The 16,060-nt window shown below is 40.4% G+C and overlaps 1 protein-coding gene across 2 annotated transcripts; it reads left to right on the forward strand.

The window, feature by feature from the left end:
• Positions 1-2,458: 2,458 nt before the first annotated feature.
• LOC110329944 (AP-3 complex subunit sigma-1-like) lies at positions 2,459-3,042 on the forward strand. 2 transcript variants are annotated; one of them, XM_029544742.1, is made up of 2 exons: positions 2,459-2,733; positions 2,914-3,042. In XM_029544742.1, exons 1-2 carry the CDS (start codon positions 2,479-2,481, stop codon positions 3,040-3,042), a joined length of 384 nt encoding a protein of 127 aa, XP_029400602.1. In that variant the 5' UTR covers positions 2,459-2,478. The 2 variants fall into 2 exon arrangements, with proteins under 2 accessions (XP_029400602.1, XP_029400601.1); XM_029544741.1 differs by having other exon boundaries at positions 2,459-3,042.
• The last annotated feature ends 13,018 nt before the right edge of the window (positions 3,043-16,060 follow it).

Consider the following 16,060-nt stretch of genomic DNA (forward strand, 5'->3'; position numbering starts at 1 on the left):
AGATACCGTAGAAACATTGACACAACAGGCAAAGAAAATGCAAAAAGCAAAAAGCTCCTAACCCAAAACATCCAGGAAATCCAGGACACAATGAGAAGACCAAACCTAAGGACAATAGGTATAGAAGAGTGTGAAGATTCCCAACTTAAAAGGCCAGTAAATATCTTTAACAAAATTATAGAAGAAAACTCACCTAACCTAAAGAAAGACATGCCCATGAAATACAAGAAGCCTACAGAACTCCAAATAGACTGGACTAGAAAAGAAATTCCTCCTGTCATATAATAATCAAAACACCAAATGCATTAAACAAAGAAAGAATATTAAAAGCAGTAAGGGGAAAAGGTCGAGTAACATATAAAGGCAAACCTATCAGAATTATACCAGACTTCTCACCAAAGACTATGAAAGCCAGAAGATCCTGGGCAAATGTATAGACCCCAAGAGAACACAAATACCAGCCCAGGCTACTATACCCAGCAAAATTCTCAATTATTATAGAGGGAGAAACCAAGATATTTCATGACAAAACCAAACTTACACCTTTCCACAAATACAGCCCTACAAAGGATAATAGATGGAAAACAGCAACACAAGGAGGGAAATGACACCCTAGAAAAAGCAAGAAAGTAATCCTTCAACAAACCCAAAAGAAGATAGCCACNCAAACGTAATTCCACCTCTAATAACAAAAATAACAGGAAGTAACAATCACTTTTCCTAATTATATCTCTTAACATCAATGGACTCAGTCCCCCCCCCCAAAAAAAGATACATAGACTAACACTGGATATGTAAAACAGGAGCCAGCATTTTGCTACATGCAGGAAATGCACCCCAGTGACAAAGACAGACACTACCTCAGAGTAAAAGATTGGAAAACAATTTTCCAAGCAAATGGTCCCAAGTAACAAGCTGGAGTAGCCATTCTAATATTGAATAAAAATCAACTTTCAACCAAANGTTATCAAAAAAAAAAAAGAAAGAAAGAAAGAAAGGAGACTTCATACTGGTCAAAGGAAAAATCTACCACAATGAACTCTCATTTCTGAAAATATATGCTCTAAATGCAAGGACACCCACATTCATAAAAGGAACTTTACTAAAGCTAAAAGCACAAATCACACCCCACACAATAATAGTGGGAGACTTCAACACTCCACTCTCAGCAATGGACAAATCATGGAAATAGAAACTAGACAGACACAGTGACACTAACAGAATTTATGAACCAAATGGATCTAACAGATATCAATAGAACATTTCATCCTAGAGCAAAAGAATATACCTTCTTCTCAGCACCTCACAGTACCTTCTCCAAAATTGGCCATATAATTGGCCACAAAACAGGCCTCAATAGATACAAGAAGATTGAAACAATCCCATGAACCCTAGCAGATCACCACTGGCTAAGACTGGTCTTAAATAACAACAAAAACAACAGAAAGCCCACATACACAAGGAAGCTGAACAATGCTTTACTCAATGATAACTTGGTCAAGGAAGAAATAAAGCAAGAAATTAAAGGCTTTTTAGAATTTAATGAAAATGAAGACACATCATACCAAAAACTTTTGGGACACAATGAAATCAGTGGTAAGAGGAAAACTCATAGCTCTAAGTGCCCCCACAAAGAAACTGGTGAGAGCTTACACTAGCAGCTTGACAGCACACCTGAAAGTTCTAGAACAAAAAGAAGCAAATACACCCAAGAGGAGTAGATGGCAGAAAACTATCAAACTCAGGGCTGAAATCAACCAAGTAGAAACAAAAAGCACTATACAAAGAATTAACAAAACCAGGAGCTGGTTCTTTGAGAAAATCAACAAGATAGATAAACCCTTAGCCAGAATAACCAGAGGGCGCAGAGATTATAAAATCAGAAATGAAAAGGGAGACATTACAACGAAATATATCTTAAAATAATTATTGTTTGTTGAATATTAACAGTTGTAAATATTAAAATCATGTTCTATAACCACCAAAAAAAAAAAAAAGGCAAGTGCACTTTGTTCCCTGGATTACTCTTGGATGTGATTTTGTGCCTCCTGGGACAAATATTTGCATTCAATTTATAAGACATGTTTATAATTCTGATGAAAGGATCTGCTGAGTGCTGTCCCAGTGTACCCTGAATCTGGATATGAACTTCCGCCTTGCTTTCAAGCTTTCCCACATACAATCTGTAGTATGTGCCTGTTGCAGGATTTTCCATGTCCAATTACATTAGTGCAGAGGAGGTCTGTGATTGGACAGGGAAAAGGGAGGTGGGGCTAAGAGTTGCAGAGATAGGGACATGGAGAGGAGGGGGAGAAGAAAGATGACTGCGGACATGAACCCTCGTGGTGCCATTTACAAGCCACAAGTAGCTATGGTTTCACAAGGTTAGAAATATTGGGACCAAGCTCCGGGAGGCGAGGCTTGCGCGCCCGCCCACGCCCTGGCCCCAGCGCCCACCCGGTCGGCCCCGGCCCAGCCATGATCAAGGCCATCCTCATCTTCAACAACCATGGGAAGCCGCGGCTCTCCAAGTTTTACCAGCCCTACAGTGAAGATACACAACACAATCATCAGGGAGACTTTCTAGATGAGAATGTTTGTAATTTCCTAGAAGGAAGATTATTAATCGGAGGATCTGACAACAAGCTCATTTACAGACATTATGCAACACTTTATTTTGTCTTCTGTGTGGACTCCTCAGAAAGTGAACTTGTCATTTTAGATCTAATTCAAGTATTTGTGGAAACATTAGACAAATGTTTTGAAAATGTTTGTGAACTGGATTTAATATTCCATGTAGACACGGTTCATAATATTCTTGCAGAAATGGTGATGGGGGGAATGGTATTGGAGACAAACATGAATGAGATTGTCACACAAATTGATGCACAAAATAAACTGGAGAAATCTGAGGCTGGCTTAGCAGGAGCTCCAGCCCGTCCTGTATCAGCTGTAAAGAATATGAATCTTCCTGAGATCCCAAGAAATATTAACATTGGTGACATCAGTATAAAAGTGCCAAACCTGCCCTCTTTTAAGTAAATATTAAAAAAGCCACTCCCAGGTAAAACCTAGAGGGAACGTCATCTAAGTTTANCATGCANTTGTTTACCAAAAANAGAGGAGGANAGNCTTAACTTTGCTCTTGGATTTAAGTCAAGGTACTGTATAGAAGCTGCATAAAATCAGTATGGAAGTTCAATGTTGCTTTTCTTGCTCAGTGATTTTAAAGAAACTGACTAGTTTACGTGTGATTTTTTTTTCTTTTCTAAATTGCATTCCTATGCCCACATAAAGGCATGCCTCTATATATTGGCTATTACAGTATTTCGAAAAGTGAGATGTTTCTTTAATTATGTCCAACCCAAGATGTTGATGTTTTGTATGGATCCCAAATGCAGCAATCTCTAATTCTTTCTGCTGTTTGTCACAATTGTTATTTAAAGAACCAAGTATGTATTGCATGAAAACATGACCTTTTCTTTAGTTTAAATAAACTCCAAGGTAACTGGACTTCTAAAGTACCTTTCTGCTTTGCTTGGTATCTACTTTAGCAATGATTTTTTTTTTACAACCTTCTGATTCAACAAAGTAAATAAAAGTATATTTTCCCACTGTTAAAAAAAATATTGGGACAAAGCTTTTATCATTATCAATTGGCTCTGAAATTACTGTATTGGCATCTTACAAATTGTGATTTTTATTGATACATAAATCTAATTGGTTAAAAACAAGTCTTCTAATAGTTTGTGATCCTAACATTATATTAATCAGTAGTTATTCATTAACCACCAAGACTATTTTATTTCTAAGAAGGAAAAATACTGAAAAATCATTCATTACAGAGCATAATTTTCAGTGTTTTTTACTTTTTACTTATTTTTACCTGTTTTGGAGTAGCTAGATACATTTGGACCTATTAAGAAACATTATTTTTGCTAAACTGAAAAATCACAATATGAGAAAGCAAGTACCCATGAAAATTGCAAGATAATATACTCATAAAATTGCCTTGTCTCATAGAGTGCTGGTATGTAACAATTCATACGGCCTAATTACTAGTTTCGTTCTTAAAAAAAAAGATAGCACTGTGGTGAAAGCTGTTCCATGTATGTAAATAAAACAGGAGATAGAATTAGAGAAGGGAGCGCACACTCTGAAGCTGCGTCTCTGTTAAGGGCGGGAGAGAGTTGAGTCTGTTTTGTTTTGTTTTGTTTTTCTAATTATTTTATTTATTTACAGTTCAGCTGTTCTCCCCTTCCCAGTCCCCCCTCCCACAGTTTCTCATCCCATTCTTCCTCCCCCTTGCCCTCCCCCACCAGGCCTCCCTCTTCCCAGGGGCCTCAAGTCCCTCTAGGACTAGGCACCTCTTCCCCCACTGAGGACAGACCAGGCAGACCTCTGCTATGTATGTGCTAGGTATGTAACCTAGGATCCTGCTGCCTGGTTGATGGCTCAGTCTCTGGAAGCTACCAGGGGTCAGTTTAGTTGAGACTGCTGGTCTTCCTATGGAGTCACCCTCCCTTTTAACTTCTTCAGTTCTTTCCCTAAAATTCAATCATTGGGGTCTCCAACTTCAGTTCAATTGTTGGGTATAAGTATTTGCCTCTGTCTCAGTCGGCTGCTGATGGGGCCTCTCAGAAGACAGCCGTTGTAGGCTCCTGTCTGCAAGCACATCATAGCATCAGTAAGTGTCAGGTTTTGGTGCCCCACCATGAAATGGATCAAATGTTCAAAGTCCTTAGTCATTAGGGAAATGCAAATTAAAATGACCCTGAGATTCTACCTTACACAAATCAGAATGGCTAAGATCAAAAACTCAGGTGACAGCATGTGTTGGCAAGGATGTGGAGAAAGAGGAACACTCCTCCATTGTTGGTGGGATTGCAAACAGGTACAAACACTCTGGAAATCAATCTGGCATTCTTCAGAAAATGGGAATAGTTCCACCTGAAGAACCACTCTTGGTCATATACCCAAAAGATGCCTCACCATGCCAAAAGGACATGTGCTCAACTATGTTCATAGCAGCCTTATTTCTAATAGCCAGAAGCTGGAAACAACCCAGATGTCCCTCAACCAAAGAATGGATACAGAAAATGTGGCTCATTTACGCAATGGAATTCTATTCAGCTATTAAGAATAAGGATAAGGATAGCATGAATTTTATAGGCAAATGGATGGAACTAGAAAATATCATCCTGAGTTCAGTAACCCAGACCCAAAAGGACATGCATGGTATATACTCACTGATAAGTGGTTGTTAGTCACACACACACACACACACAAAAACAGAATACATAGGATACAATCTACAGTTTGTAAGGCCCAAGTAAGGATGCTTCAATCCCACTTAGAAGGGGGAAGAAAATAATCAAGGGAGGCAGAGGGAGGGAGGGAGGGATCTGGGTGGTAGGGGGAAGGGGGAGGGGAAAAGGGGAACAAGATGGGAGGGGCAGAGAGAAGCCCAGAGGGCCAGCTGAACTATGGGTATATGCAGCCTCAGTGGGGAGGGTGAGGGGTGGAGGGACCCTCTAGAATGTACCAGAGACCTGGGAGGTGAGAGACTCTCAGGACTCAATAGGGGTGACCTTAGCCAAAATGCCCAACATTGGGGAGAGGGAACTCAAAAAGTTCACCTCCAGCAGATAGCAAGGGCCTCAAGTAGAGGGATGGGGCTACCAACCTACAGTCAAAATTTCTGACCCAGAATTGTTCCAGTCTAAAAGAAATGCAGGAACAAAAATGGAGAAGAGACTGAGTGATTCTGTCTTGAAGTGAAATGACAGATGCTCCAGGAGGAGGAGGAGGAGGAAGGGGAAGAGGAAGAGGAGGAAGAGGAAGATAGAATTTAGTTAAAACTGGCATAAAAGCCTATAAAATAATTTTGGAAAAGGAAACTTGTCTCCATGGCCAAATATGGCTAAGCCTGGATAGATTCATTGAAAAGGGTAGTTTAAAATGAGCTTGGGGCTGGAGAGAACTCTCAGTGGTCAAGAGTGAGTACTGCTTATACAAAAAACCCAGGCCACTTCCCAGCCGCCACGCTGGGTGCCTTACAAAGACTTGTAATCCAGTTCCAAGGAATCTAATGTTCTCTCCTTGCCTTTGTACCTGCACATGCTTAACACACACACACACACACACACACACACACACACACACACACACACACACCAAAACATTTTAAATATAGTAAATGAAAATGAGCTTCGGTGACGGAACCAGCCTTCCTGGTTCCACCAACCCTGTATTTCCTCCGAGTGTTCTCACCGTCATTCTCACTAAATTGCCTGCTAAGTATTGCTTCACAGTGACCTAAAATCCTGCACATTCAAGCATTCAAATGGATGCTTTTGAAAAATTACCTTCCCAAAATCACATCCAGAAGAAAACCTTGATCATGAAGTGACCCTAAGATTTCTCATAGAACCCCTCCAAAAAAACAAAAAACCCTAACACTTTGTTCTTTTACCTTGTAAAAAGAGAGGTGATTTAAGTAGGTGTAGGTTTCCTGAGCGTGCTGAGTCACAGATGGGCTTTAGCTCCGTGTCACTTTAGTGTGGGTAAATTCTATTAATGTTCATATTCCACAGGCTGTGGACATCTCATAGAAATTCCCCATTACCCTTGCCATCTCTCTACATGTCCTGGTAAAATGTTATCAATCATACATCTATCCCTCTAATATTTGCACAACTTTGATATTTAAAGTGTGGTTTGACACAGAAACAATCACATTTTAATAATTTTATGTTTTCATGAAGAATTATCATCAGATCTTTAACCATAGCCATTTAAAATTTTATGCACTTTAACACTATTCTGTTTTTCTTGGATTCTTCTCTGAAAGTATTTGTAGCCACCTACTGACTAGAAAAAAAAAAGGGACTCTCCTGGGGACCCATAGGATGGACTAGACCAGGTACTCAGAGAACATTTCTGATAGCATTGTTGATATAACTTAGAGGCCACAGCACTGGGCTAGGGATTTCCAGAGCATCAATCAAGTGGAGGATTCATGAAATAGCCAACCTAAGTGTCATGGACTGAATGCTCATATATAACAGCCCCCAAATGTTAATCATGGCTGCATCTGAAGATGGGTGTTCTTTAAATGAGACTGAAGTTATTTGTATAGGTTTAACATGTTTCCATTTTCCTTAGGTTTAATACACATCTGACTTCCCTATAACAGGATACAAGTGGGAGAACTGGTCATGTAAGCAAGACATTTGGCAATGATATATAGTACCAGAAGTGACCAAGCAGGTTTAAGAAACAGAGGCTGACTCTATGTAGCTTGGAAATTTCTACCTGGCACTGATAGGGGTGGAGATGGGGCCGGCCACATCTGTAAGGAGAGGAGGACAGATGAAACTCACACAAAATCCCCAACTGGCTAGGAATGAATAGGGATGAATGCAAATACCCTGGGTGGGTTTCCTCTCTGCTTCATTACCACTGCAACATCAAGGGAGGGAGAGGGGAGACAAGCAGTTTCCCTGACTGAAAGCCTTCCTCAGTCCTGGAGAGCTCTTCACTGATTGGTTCTTATTTTATACCTTTACATACACCCAGCCCATCGGGGCCCACAGGGTCAATGTGAATGCTGAGTTGCCTCCTCCAATGGTGTATTCTCTCATACCTCCACGACAAACTCACCACTCCTTGCCTCTAAGATCTACCACTTTTAACACTTCCACTTTTCCCCTGTTCACAGACTCAGCCTTTGGGACCCACTCTAGATTGGCATTCTTCCATCACAACACACTCAGAGCTGTACTGGCAGTTCCTTCTTGTCGGCATCCTGAAGTTCTCTAAAGGGGCTTAGAGTTACAACATTCAAGACTCCTGGGTAGCGTCCTGCTGCCATCGGATGCTCAAAGCTTGTGCTTCTCTGATTTGTCACTGCCACGTAGCAAATGAACCCCTGTTTGTTCACACTTTACTGTCTGCCCAGCCAATCTCGTGGGCGGGGAACAGAACAAGAAGAGGATGACAGGAGAATCAGCTCTTAATACTGCCTGGCTTACAGGGTTTGCAGCCTTAAAAAAAGATTGAGGTATGGTCACTTCCTGTCAGGAAAAGGGATCATTAGAGACCTTCAGGAGCGAAACTAACCCAAATCTATAGGTCATGCATATCAAGTCTGGTGGTAAGAACTTAGCCTAGCCTTTTAAAATTCTAATCTGAGGAGCTGGTAAAATGACTCCGTGGTGAAAAGTGCTGGCTCCTCATCTAGAGGATTTGGGTTCAGTGTTCAGCACCTACATAGCAGCTCACAGCAATCTGTAACTCTCATTCTAGGCAATCTGATGACCTCTTATGGCCTCCATGGACACTAGACACACATGTGCTTCACAAACATGCATGCAGGCCTGACAAGTTGGAGTAACAGCAAATAAAGATCCAAAAATCCACTCAACAATGGTGAGATCACTTATCAGCACCAGAAAAACTACAGGTGACAGCACACAGAGTCATGCATGTACACACATGTACACACACATGTACACACACATGTACACACACACGCACACCCATGTGCACGTAGATAGATAGATAGATATGTGTGTATACACAAACATGCCCCAAAACAAAAAAATACCACACAAACAACATGAATAACTAAGACGATATCTCTTCTCCAGACATTAGCACCCTCATTGTAACATTTCCTGAGAAAAGTAACTTAGCTAATACATAAGACAGTGATTACAAAGCGGTAATTATAAATATGTTCAAGAATACAAATGCTTGAATAAGGACTGCGGAAACACTAACACTTGAATAAAATAATAAAAAAATTCAAGATATTAAGATGGAATTTAATAAATATATAGACTCTCTGAAGAAGTGCCAAAATGAAGTAAACTCAAGATGAAAGCTGAGGAAATCAAACAAAAAATCTCACCAATGGATCAGCTCAAGTAGAAGACAGAATACCTGTGTTCTCAAAGACAAGGAACAGGAAATGAACTAATGGTCAAAGGTTAAATCTTAAAACATTCAGGAGTGGAATGTCTGGAAAATCTGGGATGCTATTAAAAACAAAACAAAACAAAACAAAACAAAAAAAACCCTACAAGTGATAGGTATCGAACAAACATACCTAGGTGAAGTGAAGAGGCAGGCAGCCCACAGAACAAGAGATAAAGAAAAAAGCATTATTAGCTATAGATCTTACAGAAAATGAGTGTGGTGTTTTGAATAAGAATGGGCCTCATATGCTCATGCATTTGAATTTTTGGTCACCAGGGAGCAACACTATTTGAAAGGATTAGAAGGTATATGGCCAAGTTGGAGGAAGTGTGTCACTGGAGGTGAGCTTTGGGGTTTCAAATGTCCAAGCCAGACCCAGTGGCTTTCTTCCTACAGCCTGTGAATCTGGATGTTGAATTCTCAGCTGCTTCTTCAGTACTATGTCTGCCTGAATGTTGCCATGTTTCCTGCCCTGATGAAAATGGACTCTGAAGCTGTAAGCCAGCTCAAATCAAATGCATTCCTTTATAAGACTTGTGTGGTCATGGAGTCTCTTCACAGCAATAAAACACTGACTAGCACAGAAGTTCGTTCTAGGGAGCAGGGTATTACTGTGGCAGGCTGGATCATGCTGTTTGGGTGGAATGAAGTCTGGGATTTAGGATTAAGAAAGCAGTTGAATGCTTTAGGTGGGGCTTAGTGGGGCATATCAGTAGGTTTGTGGAATACTGATGCTGAGAACTATGTAAATTATGAGGGTCAGGTCAAGAGGTTTCAGAGGAGATGAATATTAATTAGTAAGTGGCCTAGAGACCATTCTTGTGATATTTTGTGAAGAATGTGTCTGCTTTCTGACCTTGTCCAAGAATTCTGCCTGAGACTACATTGAAGAGTTTTGGATTAATGGCATTGGCAGAGGAGATTTCAAGACAGCCTAGTATTGATTCTGTTGTGTAGTTGTTACTGGTCTCTGTTACACAGATTTGTAGTGCAAAGGAGCAAGCTAAGCAAGGAAAAATATAAAATGTACAATTAAGAAGAAAAGGAGCACCAGAAAGTGAAATGGAGGGCCAGAAAGATGGCTCAGAGGTTAAGATCACTGACTGCTCTTTCAGAGGTCCTGAGTTCAATTCCCAGCAACCACATGGTGGCTCACAACCATCTGTAATAGGATCTGATGCCCTCTTCTGGTATGTCGGAAGACAACTGCAGTGTACTCATATGCCTAAAATAAATAAATACGTAAAAATAATAAGTCTAAAAAATTTTAAAAAAGAAAAGTGTAATGTAAGTTCAGTGCTCAAGGACATAAAATGTTTAAAGAAAAGCTGGATGCTAAATAGAATAAAGGGAATAGTGACCTCAGGGTAAGACCGTGCCAAGATGAGACTCCTACTATGGAAAGGAATTAAAGAAAACCTTAAGCAGTTAAGGAAACCATCTAAAACAGAAAGCTGATGCAGATGTGATTGAATGAGAGGACCGTTTTACAGCCCCATTAAGCAACAGGATCTGGCAACTTCAGCCATATGGTTCTGGGTTTAGAGTCAAGGATATAAAAGAGGGGTTTTGGAATTACCCATCACACCTAAGAAAAGCCACTTAGGCCAGGCATATATCAGGGGTGTCTCTTCATGGAGACCAGAGAGGTCATTGTGTTAAGCTGTAAAAGTAAAACCTGGATTGTGTTGGAAACCCCACGATTTTGGAAATGCCAGAGTCACAGGTTACCTGTCAAGAAAAACTGCTAACAGGGTGTTGAACCTGGCCAAAAGAGAAGAAGTGTGGTACAATCAACAAAGATGAAAGGAATTGGAGATTCGAGGAGCACTTTGATATCAGACCTAGGGAAGCAGAGTTTGGAGTTTGCCCAGCTGGTTTTTTGAGCTTGCTTTGTTCCAGTATTTCCTCACTGTGCTCCCTTTCCTCCATTTTGGAATGGTAATGGATATTCTGCGCCATTTTATGTTGTAAGTATGTAATATGCTTTTTATTTTGATTTTACAGGGGGTTACAGTTAAGAGATTACTATAAGTATCAGAAAAGACTTTGAACTTTGGACCCTTAAACAGGGTTAAGACTGTGATAGACTATGAGAACTTTTGAAGTTCTTTTGCATCATGCCTTGGCTACAAGCCTATGGGGGTTGGAGAGTGGAATGTGGTGGTTTGAATAAGAATTGCATCCCATAGGCTCATGTATTTCAGTACATGGTCACCAGAGAATGGCACTCTTTGAAAGAATTAGGATGTGTAGCCTAGTTGGAGGAAGTGTGTCACTGAACGTGGTCTGAAACATTTCAAAAGCTTAACCCAGGCCTAGTTTCTCTCTCTCTCTCTCTCTCTCTCTATATATATATATATATATATATATATATATATATATATATATATATATCTTATATATATATATATATATATATATATATATATATATATATATATATATATATATATATATATATATATCTTCCTGTGGCCCTTGGATCCAGATATAGAGCTCAGCACTGTGTCTGACTGCATGCCATGCTTCTCATCAGTCCACAACAATGGACTGAGCCTCTGAAGTTGTAAGTCAGGCCCAGTTAACTTCTCTCTTTTATAAGAAGTGCCATGGTCACAGTGTCTCTTTACGGCAATAGAACACTAAGATAGCCAGTGTCCTAATTAGGCTTTCAATTGCTTTAAAGAGACACTATGACCATTGCAAATCTAACAAAGGAAAATATTTTATTGGGGCTGGCTTATAGCTTCAGAGTTTTAGTCCATTATCAATACAGAAAATATGATGGCACCCAGGCAGACATAGTGCTGGAGAAGATGCTCAGAATCCTACACCTTGATCAGATGGTAGCACAAGTATACTGTAGGCCATTAGGCACAGCTTGAGCTTGAACCCAACCTCCAGCAACACAATTCCTCCAACAAGGCCACACCTACTCTAACAAGGCCACAATCTCCTCATAGTGCCACACCCTATGGACCTATAGTTGCCATTTGTATTCAAACCACCACAGTCAGCTGTAACTTCAAATTTTTCAAACCTTATTTTTAATGATAGTATTTAAAAGCTTTCACCTTCCTTTTAGCCCACCACCCACCAGAGGTAATGGGAAAGAAAGGATATGGGGAAGTGGACCTCTTTAAAAATGGTTCTTGGGAACAACTCCCATCTATGTTGTCAGGAAATTGACAATTCAGTTCCCAGGTTGACAGTGGCAGCCCAATCCACCTGCAGACACTTTACAGACAGATCAGCAGTCTAGTTCAGTAAAGTTGGGAGGGCAAACAGGAGTCAACAGGAGTAGCACTACCTCAGCCTTAACACTAGTCAGCAGGAGGGACCAGGGAGGATGCCAGAAGTTCTCAGTTATGCCCCTCTCAGCAAAGCAAAGATCAAGAAGCATTTAGCTATGTATACAAGTCAAGTTCAGCCTCTGTCACTGTCCACTGAGTCCTTTTTATACTCCCTCCAAACATCATATGTCTTCCATGGGCCTTGTCTCAGTTGAAATCACTGTCAATCAGCCTGAGTCCTTGGAAGCAACAGGAAGCCACAACGCACCACCAGAAGTTTCTTGATGTGTCTCACTCTGTGGAGTCTAAACAAATGGAGCTCAACTATACAATGTAAGGCAGAGCAATATGTGTGCATTGTTAATGAAGAATCCTTTATCACATGTCCTTTTACATGCTTGTTTTAACAAAACATTCTTTCACCTATGTCTGTTTCAATGAAATGTTCCTTCATGAGTCTGCCTTAGCCTTTCACCTTTGTCCAATCAGGAAAACATCCCTTCATGTGTTTGCCTCAGCAAAACACCATGCAAACTTCATTCAATATCTAGAATATGCAAAGAACTTAAAAAAACTAAACCCCAAGAAAACAAACAACCCAACTAAAAAAAATTGGATATAGAACTAAACAGATATTTCTCAAAAGAGAAATAGTAATGACTGAGAAACTGATGGATGGATCTATTCCTGTGAGATACTGGCTTGCAGTCTGGGCATACTAACAAACAGCCAATCAATTGATAGTTCTGTGCTTATACTGAAAAGCTTCCCAGTAGGCTCTCGCTGTCTCCCTCTTAAATAACTAGCCAACAATATGCTACAGGAGGGCAGCTTCCAACATAAGAGAGAGAAAATATCCAGGAAAAAAAAAAGGATTAGCAAAAAGAAACAGTATAGGAAGCATAAGAAATGCCATTGCTTCATAACATAAGAGCATGGTATTTTGAGACAAATGGATAGCAAAATGAAAAATTACTGGAAAATAAAAATGTGGTTAAGAATACGAAAAATCTAATTGATTAGAATAAGTTAGGGATTATGGATGATGGAGTGTGGGGACCAAAGGAAACTTTAGGTGAATGACTTCGTGAACACATATATGTTGTTGCCCTGAGCATGAACATGTCAAGGATCCAGGGCCTCAGCCCCATGAGACTGGCAAAGCCTTCCCTTTGGTCATCACAAAGATGGCAAAGCCTTTCTCAGGTCCCAGTGTGAATGTTGACAGTGTGTGCAGAAATGTCCAGGTAGCTGCTTCTCCCCAGATGTTTACAGCTTGAAGACTACTCCCACCAGAGACTGTGCCAATGGAGATTAGCCATGCCTACTTCCTGTTTGACTGTTTGCAATAGCTCTGCCTCCTTGTTTAATAACTCCTTGTATGTAATAACCCAGCCTCCCTGCATAACTATATTCAATAAACATGCTGAGCTGCCAGGGTGCCTCTGCTTTTCCATTAGAGAGTCCAGATGACCCAATCCAAGATTTTCTGTGTCTGTGTGTCCATGTGTTTGAGGTTTTAAAAATTCCCTCACTATCCATCAAATAAATTCCTGGAGCCATGAAAAGTGGAGCTTTGAGGAATTTGGGGGGAATAAAATAGTAGAAAATGTAATGTGTGTGTGTGTGTGTGTGTGTGTGTGTGTGTGTGTGTGTGTGTGTGTAATGCAATATTTTTTTCTTGGAAACTGCAATGTTTATACAAGAAAGGAAGCATAAGCTTGATGGAAGAGTGAAGATTAAATACAGAGTGTTGATTTAACTACATGTTGTGATATAACTCTGTCTGGGAACTGCAGGAGGGAAGAAAGGAAACGTTGATATAGGAGTGATAAAACCTCATCTACCACTGAGGAAATAAATAATAACTGATAATAGCAGGCTGAGAGTTAAAGGGGAATTGAGGCAAAGGCTAGAAGGGTAAAGAGTGAGGGCCATTATCTCTAAAGAACAGTGAAGAACAGGAAGTGAAGGAGTGAACAGAAGACAGTGTTTTCAACATGGTCATTTTAGGATAATTTGGCTTCAAGCTTTCATATGTGACATTTTGATTTTTAAAAATTAATAATTCATGAAATCAGTATCTTTGCTAGCTTTAATTGTCAATTTGATGCACTGAGAAGGGAGTCTCAAAGAATTTTACAGAGCAGGGTGCCCTATGGGCATATCCGTGAATAATTATCCTAATGCCCACTGTGGGCAGCACCATTCCCTAGGCAGATAATCCTGGATTGTATAAGAAAGCCAGAAAGGCACAGGCCTCAGAGTGAGCCAACAAGAAGTGTTACTCCATGGTTTCTGTTTCGAGTTCCTGCCTGAGTTCCCTCAGTGATGGAGTCTGGAAATGTAAGCCAGATAAGCCACTCCTCATCTAAATTACTTTTGTCAAGGTATTTTATCACAGTTGCAGAAAGGAAGCTGCAACAACTACTATTAAAGATTTGGGGCTGAGTTGCTGGAATCCATGGACAAAGCAAAAGATAACATCAGCTCCTCGCAGAATACAAGTAAGCATTCAAAATGTGTCAAAGAGTAGTGTTGCAATTCTAGTGAGCAGAGAATCCATCAGACTTTGCCAGATCACTGCTTGTCCAGAGTTGGCCAGGGTTTCTCTTGTGTCAAGTACAACATTTAGATTTGACACTGTGGCTCAGCTGAAGCAAAAAAGAAATGTGTAGTGGCCGTTTGCCTGTCAACTTGCTTCATCTTTTAAATAAAAATTTACATATTGTCCCACTCACAAGCCCCACTCCTTGGAATCTGTCTGATGGATACAAGACCCAGGGGAATTTATTCATTGATAAATATGCAATAATATTCATGGCCATTAATTGACCAAACACAGAATTTAAATTTGGGAAATGGACTGGAGATGGCTCAGTGGTTACAGTGGCTGCTATTGCAGAGGACCTGGGTTCAATTCCTAGAACCTACATGGTGGCTCACAATCTTCTTTAACTCCAGCTCCAGGGAATCTGATGCTCCTCTGGCCTCCACAGGAACCAGGCAAACACACGGTGCACATACGTGCAAGCAGGCAAAATGCTCATACACATAATACTTTAAAAATCAAAAATAAAATCTTCTTTAAAAATTTGAGGAGAGGGGATGACAAGTAAGCAGAAAGTAACATCACCAGGAGCTAAATTAATAAAAGGAATTATATTTGTAGCAAAAGACTGAAGACATTTCTAGAATACACTCTAATTATTATCTTTTCCTACTTCCCTTGTTTTTAGACAATGCGGTAGAAATCAATCAATCAGGGATTGATTATTGGGGATTACATAGAACCAGAAGGAGAGTGGGAGCGGAGAGGTAAGATTGCAAGCACTGCATTAAAGGAAAAAAAAAAAAAGCCCTCCAAGCTAAGTCTAGAGACTCAGGGCCTGTCATCTATGCTGCCTGGGACGCTGAGAAAGGGGGACCACAAGCTAAAGGCCTGTGTGGACTGCAGAGTGGGTTTAATTCAGCCTGGCAACTTTTTGAGAACCTGTCTCAAAATAAAAAGTCAAGGGGCTGGGGCCAGAAGTCTACAGCTCGGTGATAGAACTCCAGTAATTTTCAGAGCCTGAACTCATTCCCCAAATTTGGTTATTGTCTGCCTGCCGATGGTGCTGTTTCCCCATTACAGACTGTGTCTGAGCCAAAGCTCCTAACCCTCCTCATGTGATTGAGAGATCTCGCAGGCCAGCCCACAAAGCCTGTACAGGAACAGGAACAAACAGGGACCTTCATCTTCTCTCAGGCTTTTTTACATCTTAGTAGGGCCAGTGCAG

This window comes from Mus pahari, chromosome 12, assembly GCF_900095145.1.
Source record: "Mus pahari chromosome 12, PAHARI_EIJ_v1.1, whole genome shotgun sequence".
Lineage (NCBI taxonomy): Eukaryota > Metazoa > Chordata > Mammalia > Rodentia > Muridae > Mus > Mus pahari.